Source organism: Phoenix dactylifera, chromosome 1 (genome assembly GCF_051530095.1).
Source record: "Phoenix dactylifera cultivar Ajwa chromosome 1, Ajwa_hap1_PhDact_Kaust_v1.1, whole genome shotgun sequence".
NCBI lineage: Eukaryota > Viridiplantae > Streptophyta > Magnoliopsida > Arecales > Arecaceae > Phoenix > Phoenix dactylifera.
In genome coordinates this window covers 15170484-15188605 of record NC_143190.1, presented here as the reverse complement: position 1 = coordinate 15188605, position 18122 = coordinate 15170484, and the positions used below count along the sequence as shown (strand labels likewise).

General features: G+C 37.3%; 1 protein-coding gene across 8 annotated transcripts; it reads left to right on the top strand.

Annotated features, from left to right (window-relative positions):
• Positions 1-3271: 3271 nt before the first annotated feature.
• Positions 3272-16986, top strand: RRF (ribosome recycling factor, chloroplast precursor). 8 transcript variants are annotated; one of them, XR_005507039.3, is made up of 12 exons: positions 3273-3436; positions 4446-4578; positions 4664-4733; positions 4835-4930; positions 6095-6192; positions 6282-6393; positions 6500-6555; positions 9116-9157; positions 9916-9972; positions 10072-10122; positions 10274-10330; positions 15331-16986. XR_005507039.3 is itself a non-coding variant. In XM_039116187.3 (12 exons), exons 1-11 carry the CDS (start codon positions 3346-3348, stop codon positions 15346-15348), a joined length of 825 nt encoding a protein of 274 aa, XP_038972115.2. In that variant the 5' UTR covers positions 3274-3345; the 3' UTR covers positions 15349-15389; positions 15583-16986. The 8 variants fall into 8 exon arrangements, 7 of the variants coding, with proteins under 7 accessions (XP_088577140.2, XP_038972117.3, XP_088577138.1 ...); XM_039116187.3 differs by lacking the exon at positions 6500-6555 and having other exon boundaries at positions 3274-3436; positions 15331-15389; positions 15583-16986; XM_039116185.3 differs by lacking the exon at positions 6500-6555 and having other exon boundaries at positions 3274-3436; positions 15331-15389; positions 15565-16986.
• Positions 16987-18122: the final 1136 nt, after the last annotated feature.

The window sequence follows — 18122 nt, the reverse complement described above, 5'->3', positions numbered from 1 at the left end:
AGCCTAATCCCCTTGGGTCGCACCTAATCAAATTTGGTCAAACCCGAATTAAAACAAAGCAATTTGGTTGAACCCAATCTAATCAGGTCAGACCCTGATTGAGCTCAAATTGAATCCAATTCAATTTTGGCTCATGCAAACTCAATCAAATTGAATTAATTACTTTGTGTTGGACCTAATCCAATTAGGTCAATCCCCAATTAAGAACAAATTAATTTAAAATTAATTTGATCAGCTTAAGTCCTTTTTGGTTCTAACCTAATCCAATCAAGTCAAAATCCTGATTGAGCCCAAACTTGAATCCAATTCAATTTGGCTCATCCTTAGCACAATTACTCAATCAAATTGAGTTTATTAGTAATTTAATTACTAATTAATCCTTCAATAATTACTTTAATTATTTTATAAGATAATTTGCCAATCAAATTGACCAAATTATCCCTGAATGATTCTTAATCATTCATCAGCTTTTTTGATCAATCAGGAATCTTCTATGCGTGTGACCTCATAGGTTCGAACCTAAGCCGGTAGTATAGGAACAATTTTCTACACTAATTGATGTGACCATCTAGCAACGGTACCCAACGTCCGGATAGGCCGAATATATGCGAAGCAAATATTCTGGAATCCTGAACTATGGTTACTGTATAATTCAATCCCTTTGACTCCTAATGCCAGGATGACTTAGAGCTCACTGTCAACCCTATAATTAGTACATCCATTATGTGATTAACTTTAGATATCCCGTGACTCCTCACTGGGATTACCCTGGCCAAGGTTTTGCTAAATTAATCACAAGACATTATCTCCTGTTTTCAGGAGGGGTCAATTCCATCTTGACTCACAACTGACTACGCAAGTACTTGACTGCACCCAGTGACCTTCCGTCACTGAATTAGATATTCAGGTAGTCCGGTACCAAAGTACAGTGAGTTGCTTGCTAGTCACAGGTTGCGGTCTCAGGTCAGAGGGCCAAACTTATACCCATATCCACTCGGAACATCTCTCGACAGTAGAGCGTTCCGGAATTGGTCACGTTCAGTGAAATGTACTCCTACACTTCACCTATGTGGCATACCAGTGTCTCCACACTCCTTGGTTAAGAGGACAACCAACGTATATGTCACACAACGACCTAATCTCGATAATGTTGTCGTCCTAGTAACAACATATCATTTGGTCGTGAACAAGTTTAAGGACTCAAAGATAAATCCTCCTTTATCATAACATAAGTCCTAAGGACTTCATCATATAAGAGTTTATTTGAAGATGAAATGATGAATAATGCCAAATAACACTTTATTAATTTGTCAATTCATTTACAAAATTCAATCATCAATATGCTGACGATTGACATTTAGGATACAAATCCCAACAGAAATGACGTTATTGAACTTGAGATACCACTGTCGGGATAATTGTTTGAGTCCATATATAGACTTATTTAGCTTGCAAACCTTATGACTCTGTCCTTCTGAAACAAAACCTTCAAGTTGTTTCATGTAAACTTCTTCCTCTAAATTTTCATTAAGAAATGCAGTTCTCACATCTATTTGGTGCAGCTCTAAATCAAAATGAGCCACCAAAGCCATAATTATCGTTAAAGAGTCCTTTGAAACTGGAGAGAGTGCTCTTAATGCGTGTATTAGAGAAGGAGTCTAACAGGCTATTTATAGCCCTCTCCAGAGACCAAACGCCCGTGAAGAGTCAACCCCCCATCAAGGTAACCCTTCAGTGCTGTGAAATTACCTCAATGCCCTTGTGATTATCAGGATTTACAAGTGACACTTGTCAAGATGTGAGTTCTAATTAAACAGGATCAGGGTTTAATTAAACGGGATCCAACATTCTCCCACTTGGACCATATTGACGACATTTGTCAATATGAGCCACAACTTGACGGGATCCCAACACTTTCACCATTGCTGTTGCTGCCACTTCTGGCCATCAATAATATCGGCACCTCCAATGCCTGTCACTACTACTATTATTTATGCTACCATCGCCATATTTATATTTTAACAAACATATTATATGTTTAAAAATTATGAAAATAGAAATAAAAATTTTATTCTATTTCTAAAATTTAAGAAAACAAAAGTGATGCAAAACATCATCTTAGCATATGCTACCTACCATAGCTTTTGTTTTCGCCTAAGAACATATCTTTCACTTTATTTTAAAAATAACAATAACACATAGATCATCTTTACTAATATTTTTTTTCTAAAGTTCAATTCAGCAAGGAAATATTTCTTTACTAAATAGATATCCCTCCCTTCAAAAAATATTTGCAAGTTATACTCAGATTTCAAGGTCTTACCTAGTGCATTATTTAAAAAATATTGATGAAATAAATTGTTTTCCAATCCGTTTATGCATTTTAATTACATTATCCGAGTTTTTAGTAGAAATGCAATGTCACGTTTACCCTCTAATAAAATATGGAAGGTAAAACATTCCTATACATGGAAAAAAGAAGAAGAATGTAATAGTTAAACTTTGTGAAACAATTTTGATTTATTTAACAACAAGCTGCAATGAATCAATTATACGTAGCTTTTTGAAGGGAGGGCAAGCAGGACCATCAAACTCGGGGTGACCATGGACCCAAAATTATCTGTACTTGTCATGGCATTTACTTGTCATTGGCTAAACCATGAAGCAATATTAGTTGCTAGAGGACATTTTTTGTGTTTCTTATATTTTTTAAAAAAGTTATTCACATAAAAATAAAAACCAAAAGTTAATTTAGCTTGTCCTAAAAATATTGTTATCAAACACTTATTTTTACTGTAAAAATATTTTATTATTTCAAAAGTGTAAATATATTTTTTAATTAATACTCCGAACGATCAAAAAAAATAAACTTGTAATATTTGAAGGGGTACAATAAAATGACTTTCCAAACAGCATCCAAAATTTATTTTTGGAACATCAACAACTTTAGATTTTTTTTTTTTTTTTTAATAGAGAGAGAACAACTATTTCAACTACTAAGATATTTGCAGCAACTAATACAATAGATTAATTAACATGCTATTGAGATGGTAATGGTGATGCCCAATTTCGATCAATAGTCTCCACCCTCCTAAAATTTGCTGAATCGATCGCCAACCACTATAGATTTTGTAACGTTAATGGTTATATTTTCCTGTCTTTGCTATTTTCTGAGAGCATGTACACCAAAATCACCTAGACTCATCAGAGCCATCCATCCATCCATCAGATAGAACCAATCCGATGCACCTAATAGTAGCAATTAACGTTTTAGAAGCTTCTAGTCCGACGTCCCTTATCCGCACTTCATCGTTCCCTTCGTCTCCCTCGCATCGCCATCCAGTGATGGCGCTCCAACCCTTCTCGTCGGCCGCCGCCGCCGCCGCCGCCGCTCGGAGGCTGACTCCTTCGTCTCTCCTCCTCCCTCCAAGAACAGGTGCCCTCCCCTCGCCATTTACGCCCTTTATGTTTTTATTTGGAAACTTTCACTCCCGAAACGAAACCCGCATGATAGAGTTCGCAAATTCTTCAGGTCATCTTGATATCCTTGAAAGTTCGATGTCTGTTAAACGTGTAGGATCCTGGATAGAAGCTTTCACTATCGTGGGCATGAACTGTTTGCATTAATGCTTCAGCAAAGTTAGCCATGTAGTAAAGCACTAAACCTTCATATATCTTAGGCAAACTGCCGGAGATCTTCTTATATCGAGGGCTTCTAATTGCACGAAGTATGATAGTGTACAAATATTTAGCCATCAGTTTTGCGCATAGAAGTCAATTTCCCTGGTGGTTATTGGTTAACATGATGAGGAAAGCCAGTTGATTGTTCATTCTTGACGAGATGCATTCTCCAAACCCTGATAAAAGCCCATATCATCGTCCATTATGTTTAACGGTACTTGGATATTCTTGGTGATTAATTCATCCTTCCAAAGTCCAAACCTTCTATAGCCGGTACATCTTAGTGCACTTCATATTTAAAATTTCTTTGCTGTTTTGACTCGACCTTTGTTCTCAACTTCTTATGGAGCCTTCATAATCAGCTATTTTGATTTCGATTTTCTGATTTTATATGTGGAGAAGGCTGGAGATTCCGCCATAGGTAAAGCTGGAAAAGGGAATTGATTTTAATTCTGTTTTTCTTTAAAAAATTATTGCTTTGTTTGTTTATTTGTTTATTTGTTTATTTGTTTATTTTTAAGTTCTATCCTGCTTAGAGTCTTTACTCAATCTCTATCACCATGTAGAATGAAACTTTGAATGACCTGAAGATTCATGTTCAAAGAAAACCCACAGATCACCTATCAATCCTTCGTGCATTTTAGATTTGATTTGATTGGAAAGTAAACTTATCTCAATACTTTCCAATTAGTGATACACTATTTCTGATGTTTCAATACAATTTAGCCAGACAAGAGGGGAATTCATATATACTTGTCAAACAGGAAACAATCACTCTGGATTCCCTGGTACATGCATGAATAAGTTATCATGGAGCTCTACTGTAAACTACGTAAGACTACAGGTTGGAAATGCATTCTCAAGCAGGCATTTGGGTACTAAACTCATCAAGAAGAGGCAAGTGCATCTCTCCGTTTTGCTTTTTGTGGCTGACTTTCAAAGTGCACATTTTTTCCTTAACCATGTTATGCCTCATCCTCAGAGCAGGAGTCTTGAGGTGTGCAACTATTGAAGAAATTGAAGCTGAGAAATCTGTGATTGAGAAGGGTGCTGTAAGTGCATTTCTGATTGTTTTTGGAACTACAATATATTGCTGGAAAAGTTCTTGTGCTGTATTGGTTTTGTGCATTCAGTGAGCTTAAATGTATTTCAGAAAGAGAGGATGGAAAAGACCATTGAAATGGTTCAAGGAAATTTTAATGCAGTGAGGACAGGGAGAGCAAATCCTGCCATGCTTGACCGGGTTGAGGTATATAGCGCAGCTTTTTATTGCAAGTATACACTCCATGTACTCCATCTGTTATCCAGCAAGCACTTGCCAAAATCTAATTTTGATAAAAAATGGTGGCCCAGTGCATGAGGGTCCCGCTATTGTGGGTCTGGGAAAGGTAAGATGCATGCAGCCTTGCCTCCATTTGCGGAGAGGCTGTTTCTGTATTTCGAACATGAAATGGAGCAGCCAAGGCTTGCCCTCCTAATTTTGATCAATTATGATATCAATATAGGAAATGCTACTGCATCTATCAAATCCAGTTGGAAAATTTTGCTAGCCTATTGCTATCCTTAATTTACGTATTATGTGGAGTTTCTTTCCTTTATAAGTGTAACACTAAATTATATTTTTAATTTGGATGCTCTAAGTGGAAAAGGATTTAAGTTGCAGTAGCAGTTCTTTGTTGTCTGTGTGAAAGGTGATAATCAAGATATCCTAGAAAGCATACAAATATAATAAGTTATATTTATTTTGAAGTTTTTACTGGTGTCTTTATTGATGAACTTCATTACTATTATCTCAGTTTAAATGTCGAAATAACAAAAAGCTGTATATTATATGAGGAATTTGGGGCTGTTGCTAGTGGTACTAGCATTATAAAGAAAGATTTAGAGTGAGTTCATTTTGCAGGACACATATAATTCGGCCAGTTAAGTGCACAAAATGGTGCATATTGGTTGATGGGCACAAATTGATGTGGACTGATACAAGCTAATGTCACTGAGTAATCTTGTTCTCTTTCTCTTTTTTTTTCCTTTTTTGGGGAAGGGGGCATGTAAGCTTGTTTTGGATTTTCCTAACTGTTGGAACTAAAATATTTTTTTGTCTTATTTTATTGTTGTTGTTGTTGTTGATTAAAGCCTGATTCTTTATGCTCTATTAAATTATCAAATTAGTTGCTTGGCGTATTGATATTTTCCCACTTTGCTTGTTAATTTGAGAAAGGAAAAAAACTGCAAATTGTTAATATCTTAACGCTTTTCTGCTACTTTTGTTAAAGCATTTTCACCAAGCAGAGTTGCATGCAAGAACTTAGACGGAAGCCTTCTGCCCATTAAGCTGTTTGTAGTCATAGCTTAAAACTATCAATTACTACAAATATTTTGGTTCTTTGTCGGATGATGATATTGGTTTTTCTAGGTTGAGTACTATGGAAGTCCAGTTAGCTTGAAAAGCATTGCACAGATCAGTACTCCAGATGGAAGTTCACTCCTTGTGCAGCCATATGACAAGTCTTGGTAAACTTCTTTGCTATTTAAAATATAAATTTTATGTTTGTCGTGTCTTCAGCCTTTCAAGTTTTGACACCCCAGATTTTTTTTCCCAGTCTAAAAGCTATTGAGAAGGCTATAGTCAATTCTGATATTGGTTTGACGCCAAATAATGATGGAGAAGTCATAAGATTGAGCATTCCCCAGCTGACATCTGAGCGAAGAAAGGTTTGCTGTTTGTTTTCTTACTCTTTCTTTTTTTTTGTTAAAAAAAAAAAAAGCATGGGTTAGAAATCTGAATTGAAAACATGTGGCTGTCTTGTATGGTTCACAGAGATTATTTTTACCAATGGTATTCCTGGAGCTATCAAACTGGCCTTTATCGTCAAAGTACAAGAGAGCACTTCCTTATGGTTTTATAGACTCATTTTGATCTTTCTCATCTGATACTTATCGACTACTTAATTAAAGAAATTGGAAATGTAGCTGTATTCTTTGTTTGGAGTCTACCAAGTGATGGCATGAGAATTGTAGCTTATTTTATGTTTAATTAGAGGTCCTTTGAGTGTGGCTTGCATGTAATAGAAATCAAATCAAGTTCCATCAACTTTGATGGCCATCACTAGGAATCCTTATTAAATAGTGAGAATTATTCACTAAATCTTCTTTCACCTTCATTCACATTGAAATATATATACATGCTGATGCACTAAATACAAATTCTCATTCTGTAATCTTCCCAGACATGTTCAAATTAAAAAATTGCTGGATAATTGAACTCATATCGCCCGTGTGTAGTAATGTCTAGTTCAGATTCAGCACTTAACTATCTGATAAAGTACACAAGTTGGTGGGGAAAAAAACATACCCAAGTACAAAGAATGTGTTTTTTTCCCTTGCTTTTTTTGTAAAGCACTTAGATGATGAATAATTTGCTTAAGATTATCTCTTGACATCTCCCAGGAAGGACAGGACCAAGGTTCGCCGGTCGCCTGCCAAACCCGGTACAGTTCCGGTTCGTTCTGGAACCGGCCGGTACGAACCGACCAGCTTTTTCCTGTCGGAGCCGGGGAAGAAGAAGAGGAGACAGAGCGCGGGGAAGAGAGGGAGGAAGGAGACCCGTGGCCGCCATTGGAGAGCCATGGAGAGGTGGCGAAGGCCGGGGGGACGGCGGAGCCCGCGGGGGGGGGGGGGGGGGGGGGGGCGGGGGAACCCGCAAGGGCACGGTGGAGGGCGCGGCTTTTTAAATTGAAAATTTTAAGTGAAGTCGGCAAATGGGGTGCCGACCTCACTTAGAAATCCCCAAATTAAAATCCTCAATTTAAAAAACCGTTGAAACAGGGGACGCGGTTGTGGCCTCGGCCTCAGCCGCGCCTCCGCGGGTTCCCCCGCCCCCTGCGGACTCCCCCCCGTCCTCCGCCGCCCCTCCGCGGCTCTTCGATGGCGGCTACGGATCTCCTCCCTCCCTCTTCCCCACGCTCTCTCTCATTCTCTTCATTTTCTTCGTCTCCGACACAGAACCGGCCCGTACCGGTTTCCACTGCTCCGACGTACCGGTTACAGGCCGGTACAAGATGGTACGGGACGGTTCATCAGATCTTGGACAGGACCTTCCAACTTTATTGGCAGAACTGCTATTGCATATGCATACTTCTCAGTCCATGTATTCCTATTGGGCTTCTATGTCATTAAATTTATTTGCTCATTGACTTTATGTATTTAATGCTGAAATATGTCTGATATAGCTGCTATGATCTATATATTAATATTACATATTCATTCTTTATAGATTTACCATTTAAGGGATTTAACTTGGTAAAGTAGAGTTAATACAGATGTATTTTTCATAAGCTATTACAAAGAAGTTGATCTATACTTCTTGAGCTTGGTCTGCTCCATGACTATTTTAGTTGCCGCCCATCAATAGTGAATGATTCATTAGAAAAGATATTTGCCAATTAAAAATAATTGAAGCTTTGCACGTTGGAGTTGAGGGTGCAATATAGGCAGATTGGGTTGGGTATTGGCTAATGTAAATCCAACTTGCCCATTGACACACTCAATCCCAGCCTGACTTAAGCCAGTAACCCAACTCTGCATCCATCAAGTAGAACACAATTTTGGGTGAGTTTGGTCTGAATCTTAGGTTGGGATTTTCTAAATCGAAGCTGCACAGGGTTTTGTTCTAAGAAATAATAACCAATATTGGGATTGGTAAACTTAAAATGTATAGAGCACAAAGGTCTAGGTAATTTCCTTCTGGATTTGTAGAACTGGAAGAGACATGACCACACAATATTGTAAGGATAATGTGATGAAAAGCAGTTATTAACTGCAAACCAGACTTAACTCAGCTGTCCGGTATGCCTCTCCAGCTGGGAGAGGTCGAGGATTCGATCTCCATGGTGGCATCGCGACCGTGTTTCTCATGAAAGAGGAAAAAAATATAACCAACTATTTTTATCATGTCCTCACTGTAAGAGTCACCTAGTTGTGTATTGCTTATTGCCTGGGATGTATTACATGTTATTAATTACATATATTTTTTTATTTTTTGGTATTAATTAATTAAATATACTTATCATGTATATACCAAACTATCTGGTATAAGTTTTGGTGAAGTTCACGCTGGGTCGAGTTGAGGGTTTTGATACAATATCGATTAGGATTTGTTTCAGGTTAAGTTGGGTTGCCCAAGTTATCTGTCCAAACTTGACCCAGCCTGAATATTTTTGTCTCCCGGTCTAAGCTTCATGTCTTGCCTACTCGACCCATATTACAGGTTAGATCAAATCAACCTCCCCTGATCAGTGTTCCTACCTGAAGGATAACAAGGTTCAACTGATTTCAGAAGTTACACATTGTTTATTTTCGTGATGCAAGCTAAATTTCAATTAAAAATGCTAAAAGAACTACATCAATCATCTAACATTTTGTTTTATGGCTGTAGGAGTTGTCAAAAGTTGTTGCTAAACTGGCCGAGGAAGGAAAGGTATGATAAGCTCATTTTATTGTTCCAAGAGTGGCGCTTCACTACTCAAGCAATATCTTCAATTTTTTGATTGCTGGGTCTTGATAACTTTTGATTTCTGTCTGATATTAATGAAATATATTCCTTTGTTTATCCATATCCGATTGCTTTTTGTCCTTTGAAGTTCACGTATGTGTATACAAACTCTAAAATAAGGTTGAATTACAGTCTGTACTTGTTAAGAAACTACACACACATACTCCTAAATATTGCCCTACATGAAGGTTGGAGTGTGTCTTGTTAGAACCTTTTTTTTTAGAAGAGATAATAAAGCTAATGCAATCTTCATTCAACCTTAGAGGGTGAGCCTTGGTGCAACAGTAAGGTTGCTCCATTAGGACCTAGTGTCGTGTGTTTTAAACCTGAAAATAGTCTTTCTACATTCAGGGGTAAGGCTGTGTACATTTGATCCTTCCCATATGCTACAGTAGCAGGAGCCTTGCGGCCACCCTTTTTTAATCTTCATTGAACCTTAAAAATGATAACATATATCAATTAAGACTGCTGAGATCCAGTTTCACGATCAAAGAAGTATATAATGGAATGCAAATAATTATCATTAGCTGTGATTAGAGCCATCCTTCTGTAGTATAGGCAAATAATGGTGTTTATTTTTAATCATGCCAAATACTGCTTTTGCATGTTTTAATTGTGGAAACTTTTTGTTTCTCAGTCTGTTAAAGGGACTTCTTGAAATGCCAATCATATGCTTTTTGCAGGTCGCTATTAGAAATATAAGGAGAGATGCCATTAAAGCCTATGAGAAACTTGAGAAGGTTGCAACTTTATTGCATATTATCTGTTAGGATGCTTCTACTTTTTTCTTGTTCATCTGGTAGGTGCTAAATTTTTCATCTTGTGCCTTTCTTTCATAGGAGAAAAAGCTTTCTGAAGATAATGTTAAAGATTTGTCAAGTGATCTGCAGGTGACAATATATCCATGCTTTTATGCTGCTATTCAATACCTTAGTATTTGCTTTCCCTGCTTATGCACTTTGACAGAGATACCAGAACATTTTCCTTCAAATGCTAAGTTGATGAGCTATCACATTAAATTTTATGAACTTTAATTTGCAGAAAGTGACAGATCAATACATGAAGAAGATTGATTCCATCCAGAAACAGAAGGAAAAGGTATACCATCAGATAGTTTCCAGTAGCTTCTAATCTCCCTGCATGTTATTGTGAACACGTGTCAGGCACCCTCCCTGAGCAACCAATGGAATTGAGCATCTGTTAACATCTTTTGGTTACTTTCTGCACCACACTTACATAGCCATATAAATAGTGAACAAAGATAATGTTGGAAAAGCCATGCCAGTAGTTGCTGAAAGTGAATTCATTGTGTTTGCTTATATTGAATATCTCAACAGTGCACTACAAGAGAATTTTGTTCTAGTCTCTTTTCATTTGGGATTGATTTTTGAAACCTTTTATTGTTTGTAAAATGTGTATGTTCACCAGGCTCATGTAGGCAGGGATGTCAGTTTGTTTCCTTGTGAACTTTCAGGACAGTTTAAGAGTTCACTATCTCATGGTTGATGGTGGTTTTGAGTGACCACTTCAAAATTTTGCTAGTTGTAATGTTTATATTTTGTCAACCTGTTATAATATACTCACTTTTCTTTAATCAGTAATATGTTCTGTAGTTGTGGTACATTCTCACTTTTGTTTGTAAATTTCTATTAACATAATATGTTACACTTTAGAACAATGTCCACAATCTCGGTACTGGTACCGTAGTGGTTAGGTACCAATATGGTGCAGCATTGAATTGTATTGACACTCTGTAGGTAGATGCATACCGGTTAGGTACCGGTTCGGTATCTTTAGATTATGATTATAAGGGTATTTTAATGTTATTTCATATTGTTCTCGAGAGATTGTATGATCTCTTAATGCATGCAATTGTAATAATTGAACATAGATTTGTAACTCGATATGCAGATTCATATCATTGTATGCCCTGATTCTTGTCATCTATATCTTTCATCCAATCGTTAGATAATTTTAGCATGTTCCCCTATTGCTACGTCCTATTTCTGGTTTGTACCAGCTTTAATGCCTAAATTAGAAGTCATGTCCTATATATGCACTCCAAGTTACAAAATACCTAAAAAATTAACTCTAATTCAGATTAATATAGAATTTACTAGGGTACTACAAAATTTTGGCAAGATTTTTATTGATTTTACCAATTTTGTCCTATTTTAGGCATAAAAATGTATTAAAAAGAGAGAAGTATGAAGAGGAGGAAGGGCTATTTTAAGAATAGAGAGGAGAAGGCTACGAGATGATCTTCTCTATTATTGGAATTGCGGTGGCCCGAACCGCTCCGATTCAGGCCCCTTTTCTACCCGACCTATCTTTTCGACCCAATAGCATACTAGTTTTGGGTAGTTCCATTAGGTTTGGGCTAGTTCGGGCCTCTTACCGACCCAACCTACCCTTTTGACTTGATACTACGCCGATTCGGGTCGATTTGGCTTACCTTTCTTTAGAGTTCGTACATTTTAATCTACTATCTCTCCAAATAAGTCAAATGTGATGCACCGTGCCTTTGTCTTGATATTACTCTTCCTTTTTGTAAAAACTTTTTTCAAAGCAAAGATTCTATGACTTCTTATATTCATGACTAGTATCATAATCATTTCTCTTTGTTTCCTTCTTGTAAAGATTACTTTGCCACTGTTAGTGTCTAGATTTCATTTTATCATTCTTTGCTTATGACCTTAGCCTCATGATTTATCAATATTTTCTTACCTAAAAAGTTCCGACAGGCGTCATGACAAGTAGTAGTCAGAATTTCATTTTGTAAACTATACTTTTGCATTAGCAGGGATTAGCAAAAACACATACACACACACACACGCATGTATGCACGTGGAGAAGGAACAACAAAAATGGCTTGCCTACATGTCAAGTAATTATTGAATAGCTAAGTTTTAGTCCGCGTGTTTTAAGACAATGATCTGCGTTATTGATTTATAAATGCCAGAAAACTCATTTTGCTAGTTTCTTGAGTAGCCACCATTAATGTTCACTTGGCTCATAAGTAAGAAAAATCTGAATTATGTGATTTTTTTCATTTTTAAGCATATTAGGTGTCATAGACCATGAGAATGCATCAATACCATCAGTAACCATATATATAGTAAATAGTTACTATATTATGCCATATAATCAACTTAAATAATGAAACCCAATCTTGCATTTATTTTGGAACAACTCAACTCAATAAGTCTTAATCCCAAATAGTTGATATCAGGTACATAAATTCTTTTCTCCTTTCCAGATCATACTTCTTGAAAGATGTTAAAATATAAAATCTTTCTTTACGAATTCATCTCTTATAATTTTTAGTCTATCGCTACCCCTCCATCATACTTAGTCTATCGCTACCCTTCCATCATACTAATTCTTCTACATATATCAAGTCCCTCCTTCATACTGGTACATATCTCAGTGTATATTATATACATGTGTGTGTCTATATATATATATATAAATGTTAGTGCAAAAATATTAACATTCTCAAGCATCACTAAAGATATAGTTGTGAATAGCATCCTTGTTGATTACATATTAAAAACTTCAAGTGGCAAATCTTGCATATAAGATGGCATTTCACTAAGTCATTATAAAATGTTATAAAATATTGTATATTGCATAGTCCGGCATTAAAAGAAGCAGCAAGGCAGCATCGGCAAACCAACAAAAAAAAAGTGGTTAACCAGTTTAGATTTAGAGGGTAATTGCTTTCCTTTTGTTTAGATTTCATTGGTTGAATTTCATAAAATGATATGTGCCCCATATCGTACTCAATAGGCCAGACCAAACTTTCTATTATTGGATAGAGGTAGAATGGGCAATAGACCCTCAATAAACCACTATGGTGCAGAGAACCTAAGTTTGGGGCTCATCCAGAGTAGGGGTACGAATGAGCCAAGTAGCTCGCGAGGAGTTACTCAAGTTCGATCAGAAAACAAAACGAGCACGACTCGAGCCAAGTCGATCTCGAATTGAATTTTTAGTCCGAGTATTTTGAATCGACCTAAGCTCGAACCTCTCAACTCGGCTCGATTGCACCGCTAATGCACGGTATGCAATAGGGCACATGAAACAGTAATCTTGCATTCTACTAAAGGTACTCCAGGATTCCTAATTTGTTGCAGGCGCAAGCTGCTGGAGGCACTTATGACGTGCAAAGAGGATCAAAGCTCGTCATACATTGGTTCCAACCTCGTGCCTAGGAAATGGACCCATTGCAAATTTGCTGGATCTGCAATTGATCTCAATCTTTTTTTCTGTTTCTTTTTCTTTTTTTCCCCCTCATACAACAACGTTCTGACCCGCCTACCTTTAGAATCAATTAGTATCTCAAAGTTACAAGACTTTGATATCCTACACGGACACCACTGACCAACTCCACCATAGCCTTCAGGATCACGGTTACATCCGTTCAGGACTTTGATCATCTTCGTAACCCATTTATCTCAACATTTTCCTTCTTGACTAATCGAATAATACAACAAATATTCACCATTTTCCCAAGCATATGAAGCATATGAAGAAAAAGTTGATGATTCCCAAGTTTCATAATTCAATGCCTGGTACAACATACATAATCAGTAATTTCACTCTCCATTATGATTGGCAACACTTCGACCTGAGGATGCTACCAAAAAATGAAGTATGAGATGCTTTACAAAAGCAAAACAAGTGAACACTAATCTCACAATTTAGGCACTATGATGCCACAGAAAGCACCAGCCACATTATACTTGCAATAAATACAGCTACCCATTCAATTTATACAACAGCATAGCAAGAAGTGAAATGAAACCAATGCACAGGCAGAGCCTATGCATCTCAGCCCATCAAAATTGCAACTCAGCCACATTAAACTTGCAATAAATACAGCTACCCATTCAATTTATACAACAGCATAGCAAGAAGTGAAATGAAACCAATGCACAGGCAGAGCATATGCATCTCAGCCCATCAAAATTGCATCAGAGTAAAATCCAGGAGCAAAACAAAAGGATAACTTACTATACTAAATGCATGCGATCCACATAAGAATTTAGCAGCCATCTGTTAAGAGACTCCCCATTAATGTTCACTTGGCTCATAAGTAAGAAAAATCTGAATTATGTGATTTTTTTCATTTTTAAGCATATTAGGTGTCATAGACCATGATAAATGGTGTAAAATCTCAATCTTGATGGCCGATCGTTTGATTTGCATTAATATTATTCTAGCTCAATTCCTTCTATGACTTGGTGTACTGGTCTTTATTTACTTTATTTCTATCTACTTCCTTTCTTATTTGTTTTATAATCACATAAGATTTAGATTTCTTAGGTCATATCATGAGAAGGCATGGCTGTCATAACAGATTTATGTGTATGGTTATCTGTTTTCTGTTTTGTGTACCATTGAATGCAATTAAGAAGGGCGTGAACTACGCTATCAAGTTGTACTAGATATGATGATTGTGCAAGTATCACCTACCCTGCCTGCCTGGAGCTTGCAAATCTGAGGTCCACAATGGTATGCAACAAAGTTCGAGTACCATCTCAGAACATGCTCCTGGTGCTTGTGTTCCAGATAATATATGTTTATAGACTCATTGCATGCTAAAGTTTGTTGTGCTGGTTGAGGCCCTATAGAATTGTTCACATTTTTATGACATGAGAACAACCATGTTAACTTATACAATGAGACAGTGTTTAGCATAAATTCAAGGCTCCCGAAGTAATTCTTATGTTGCGGTGTGCTCCGTTTCGAGATGTTCTGGAGCTGTTACATGCAAAACATCCTGTGTCTTTATATCTCACCTAGTGTTATTGGACCAAAATTATACCCCATTCTGTTTCTACTCGGTCAACACAACCATATGTGGTAGTGTATATCTTCTTTTCTACACTCATGCATGCATATGTGGTTGTATGCCTCTTGTTTGCAGTTACAGATTCCTTTGCATGTGCCCATGCTATGTAATGATATACTGATTCGGATGGTACCATTTTATTTGACTACATTTACAGTTTTTTTTTCTTGTTCATCCTCACGTCATCTGTGCACTATTCTCCTTTTCATGCTCTGATGAAATGTGCTCTCATTTTCAGGAATTGCTGACAGTATAGCTATCTAAAAGCATGTTCAAATTCCTGTGTGATATCAACTGGTAGTGTAAGCTGTAGCGCTTCTCTTTTCCATATTATATCTGGTGATCATGTCAAAGTTGATCTCTTTTTTTTCAACAAAAAAGCAATTGATTTAATGGTTTTTCTTATGTTCACAGTTGAGCTACATTTTTTTACATGTATACTAAGCACTGAGAATTCTCTTATAATTGTCAGTTTTGACTTGGATATCAGTTGGCAATTGGTCGTGAATAGAGTTGAGCTACTATACCTGTTCTTGAGAGGATTTTGATGGATGATGATTCCAATGAAGCACCAAGCTTGCAAAGAAGTCATTGTGGACTTGGTGTGTGTATATATATATATATATATATAATGTTTCATGCTCATCTTTTTTCCTCGTTTGATTGTGTAAACATCAACAAGAAATTTATCCAAGTTGAGGATTAGTGCTGAAAGGCATAAGTCCCACATCTCTTAGGCGCCAAGAGTCTCAGATGTCCATTCAAAACCAATAGTAGCTCGGCATCGGGAATCTATGACTTTATAAGAGAATGGTCTCTTTGCTCTTCGCCCCTTGTCCATTCCGCGCTTACTTGCCAAAGCTTGTCCACCTACCGCCCATGCCCCTCTTCCTTCTGAAAAAAAAAAAAAAGTAAGATGCAGTATTTTTATCTGCTATCAGCAAATCCTGCTTAAATTCTTTCCTTCGAAAAACAATATGCATCTCTCCCTGTTATGGAATCAGAGTTGTGCAGATTTTTGTTCACTGCTCTACAATCCTTTTGGGATCGTTCGGTCTAATGATCATTAGGAGAATTGTATTGAATACTCTATGGAAGCTAAAATGAAGCCCGGCCAAGCATACAATGACCATCGAACGAAAGAAGATGGTGAACCAGAGTAGCAGCTATATGAATCAGACTTGAGCTTCTTTTCCTTCATCTGGACTCCTTCCCAGTCCTACCTTTCTAGATGATTGCAGAAAGTTTACCATATGAAACAGACATTCCACAAGTTTACATGCTCTGCACCTCTCTTTGGCCTATGGTATTCTTGACCAAAATCTCACACCAATGTGTAAATAATTTTCTCTGGTTGTGGAAGGTTATTGCTTCCATGCTTTTTTTTTTTACTACGGTCATCGCATTTGTTTCCAACAAGCAAGTTCAAAGTCATATCATGGGAGCTGAAATGGACAAAGTTCGGATGCCAAACGACACTTGGAGTTGGAATCTGGAGGAATAACGATTTTTCGATTCTCCTGTGCTAGCTCGGTCGGCGTCGCTCATTTAAGACCGTGGATTCGTCAATCTAACTCCCCGAGAAGGCGCGGTTAATGGCGTGGCACGGCTGGGCTGCAGATATTTTTGTGGATCTTCTGAGACGCGATGCCATCGGAGAGCGACTTAATTTATGGTGATAGAAACGCTTGTGGTGTTAGCCTTGGGTCTGATGGCTTATTATTTTACGGTTGGCGACAAGTCAACAATTTAGCATGTACCTTGTCGCATGGCAATTGGGCAGGGCGCCACCAAAAGCTATCAAGTTGCCAGGGGCATGCTTTGAAGAAGCGAGAAAAAGAAGGGTTTCTGTCTGTTACTGGTCAGTAATAAATAAATCGACTTTTTTAATCCAGAGAAAGAAGAAGTCTTAAGTTAGCATATCTGGACAACTGAATCAGTCTCTTAGAATATCAATGCACCATTTATATTGGGTTGTTTAGGATCCAGGTGCTTGTGTAACATGGCTTCAGTAACAAATCTAACACTAGACAATGGGACATAATAATATATGGTGCTTCCTCGCAAGGGTCTAGTAGTAGAGGTAATCAGGTGAATTTGGTTTACCAAGATGTGGAAATGGCTGCAGACTTGCTTTTGCAATGGGGAGCAGCCCACTGGCACTCACTATTAAGTAATAGACAACACAAACTTATGGTGGTCTTTATTGGCCCTTTGCTTTCTTGCCTTATGAGCAAGCCACCATGCTCTTTCTCTCTCTCTCTCTCTCTTACTATGCATCCTTGACTTCACAGCCGCTCAAGTATTGCAGCTTTCTAGCTTGCATCAGGCACCATATGACCACCTTCAATTTTTTAAATAATTTTTTCTAACACTACATGAATTATGTTTAATTTATCATCTATCAATCTATCTATCTATCTGTCTGTCTATCTATCTGCCTGTCTATCTATCTAGTCATCCATTTATTGTGCATCCTTAACTAGACAACCGCTGAAGTATTGCAGCTTTCAAGTTTGCATCAGCCACCGTATGATCACCATCAATTTTTTTAATTAATTTTTTGAACTCCAAGTGAATTATGTTTAGTTTATTGTTATCTAGATAACTTACAAGTACAAAGCTTTAGTAGCATGAATATACAATAGGAGAAGATTTAAGGAGCACGGAAGTGAAAATATGGGGGTTGTGGAAGGCGAAGCTATAATAATCCTCTTGTATGTTAAATGTGTACATAATGGTTGGTTGAACTGACCTAGCTCTAATAAATCTAGCACATGTAACCTATGGTTCATACACGTGCCTCATATCACAGTGGCATCAATATATGTGGACATACATGTCATTGGTGGGGATGTTTCAACTTTTTCCTAAATGAATTGGATATTGAGAAAGCCCTTGCTGCATGGCTCCTAAAATTAAGTACAGAAAAATAATATAACCATCCCAATCTTCACTCTTAGAAAAGAACCACAAAATTTAACAGGTGGGGAGTGTAAAGAGGCAGGAATGTTTATTTTCAAAGAAGGA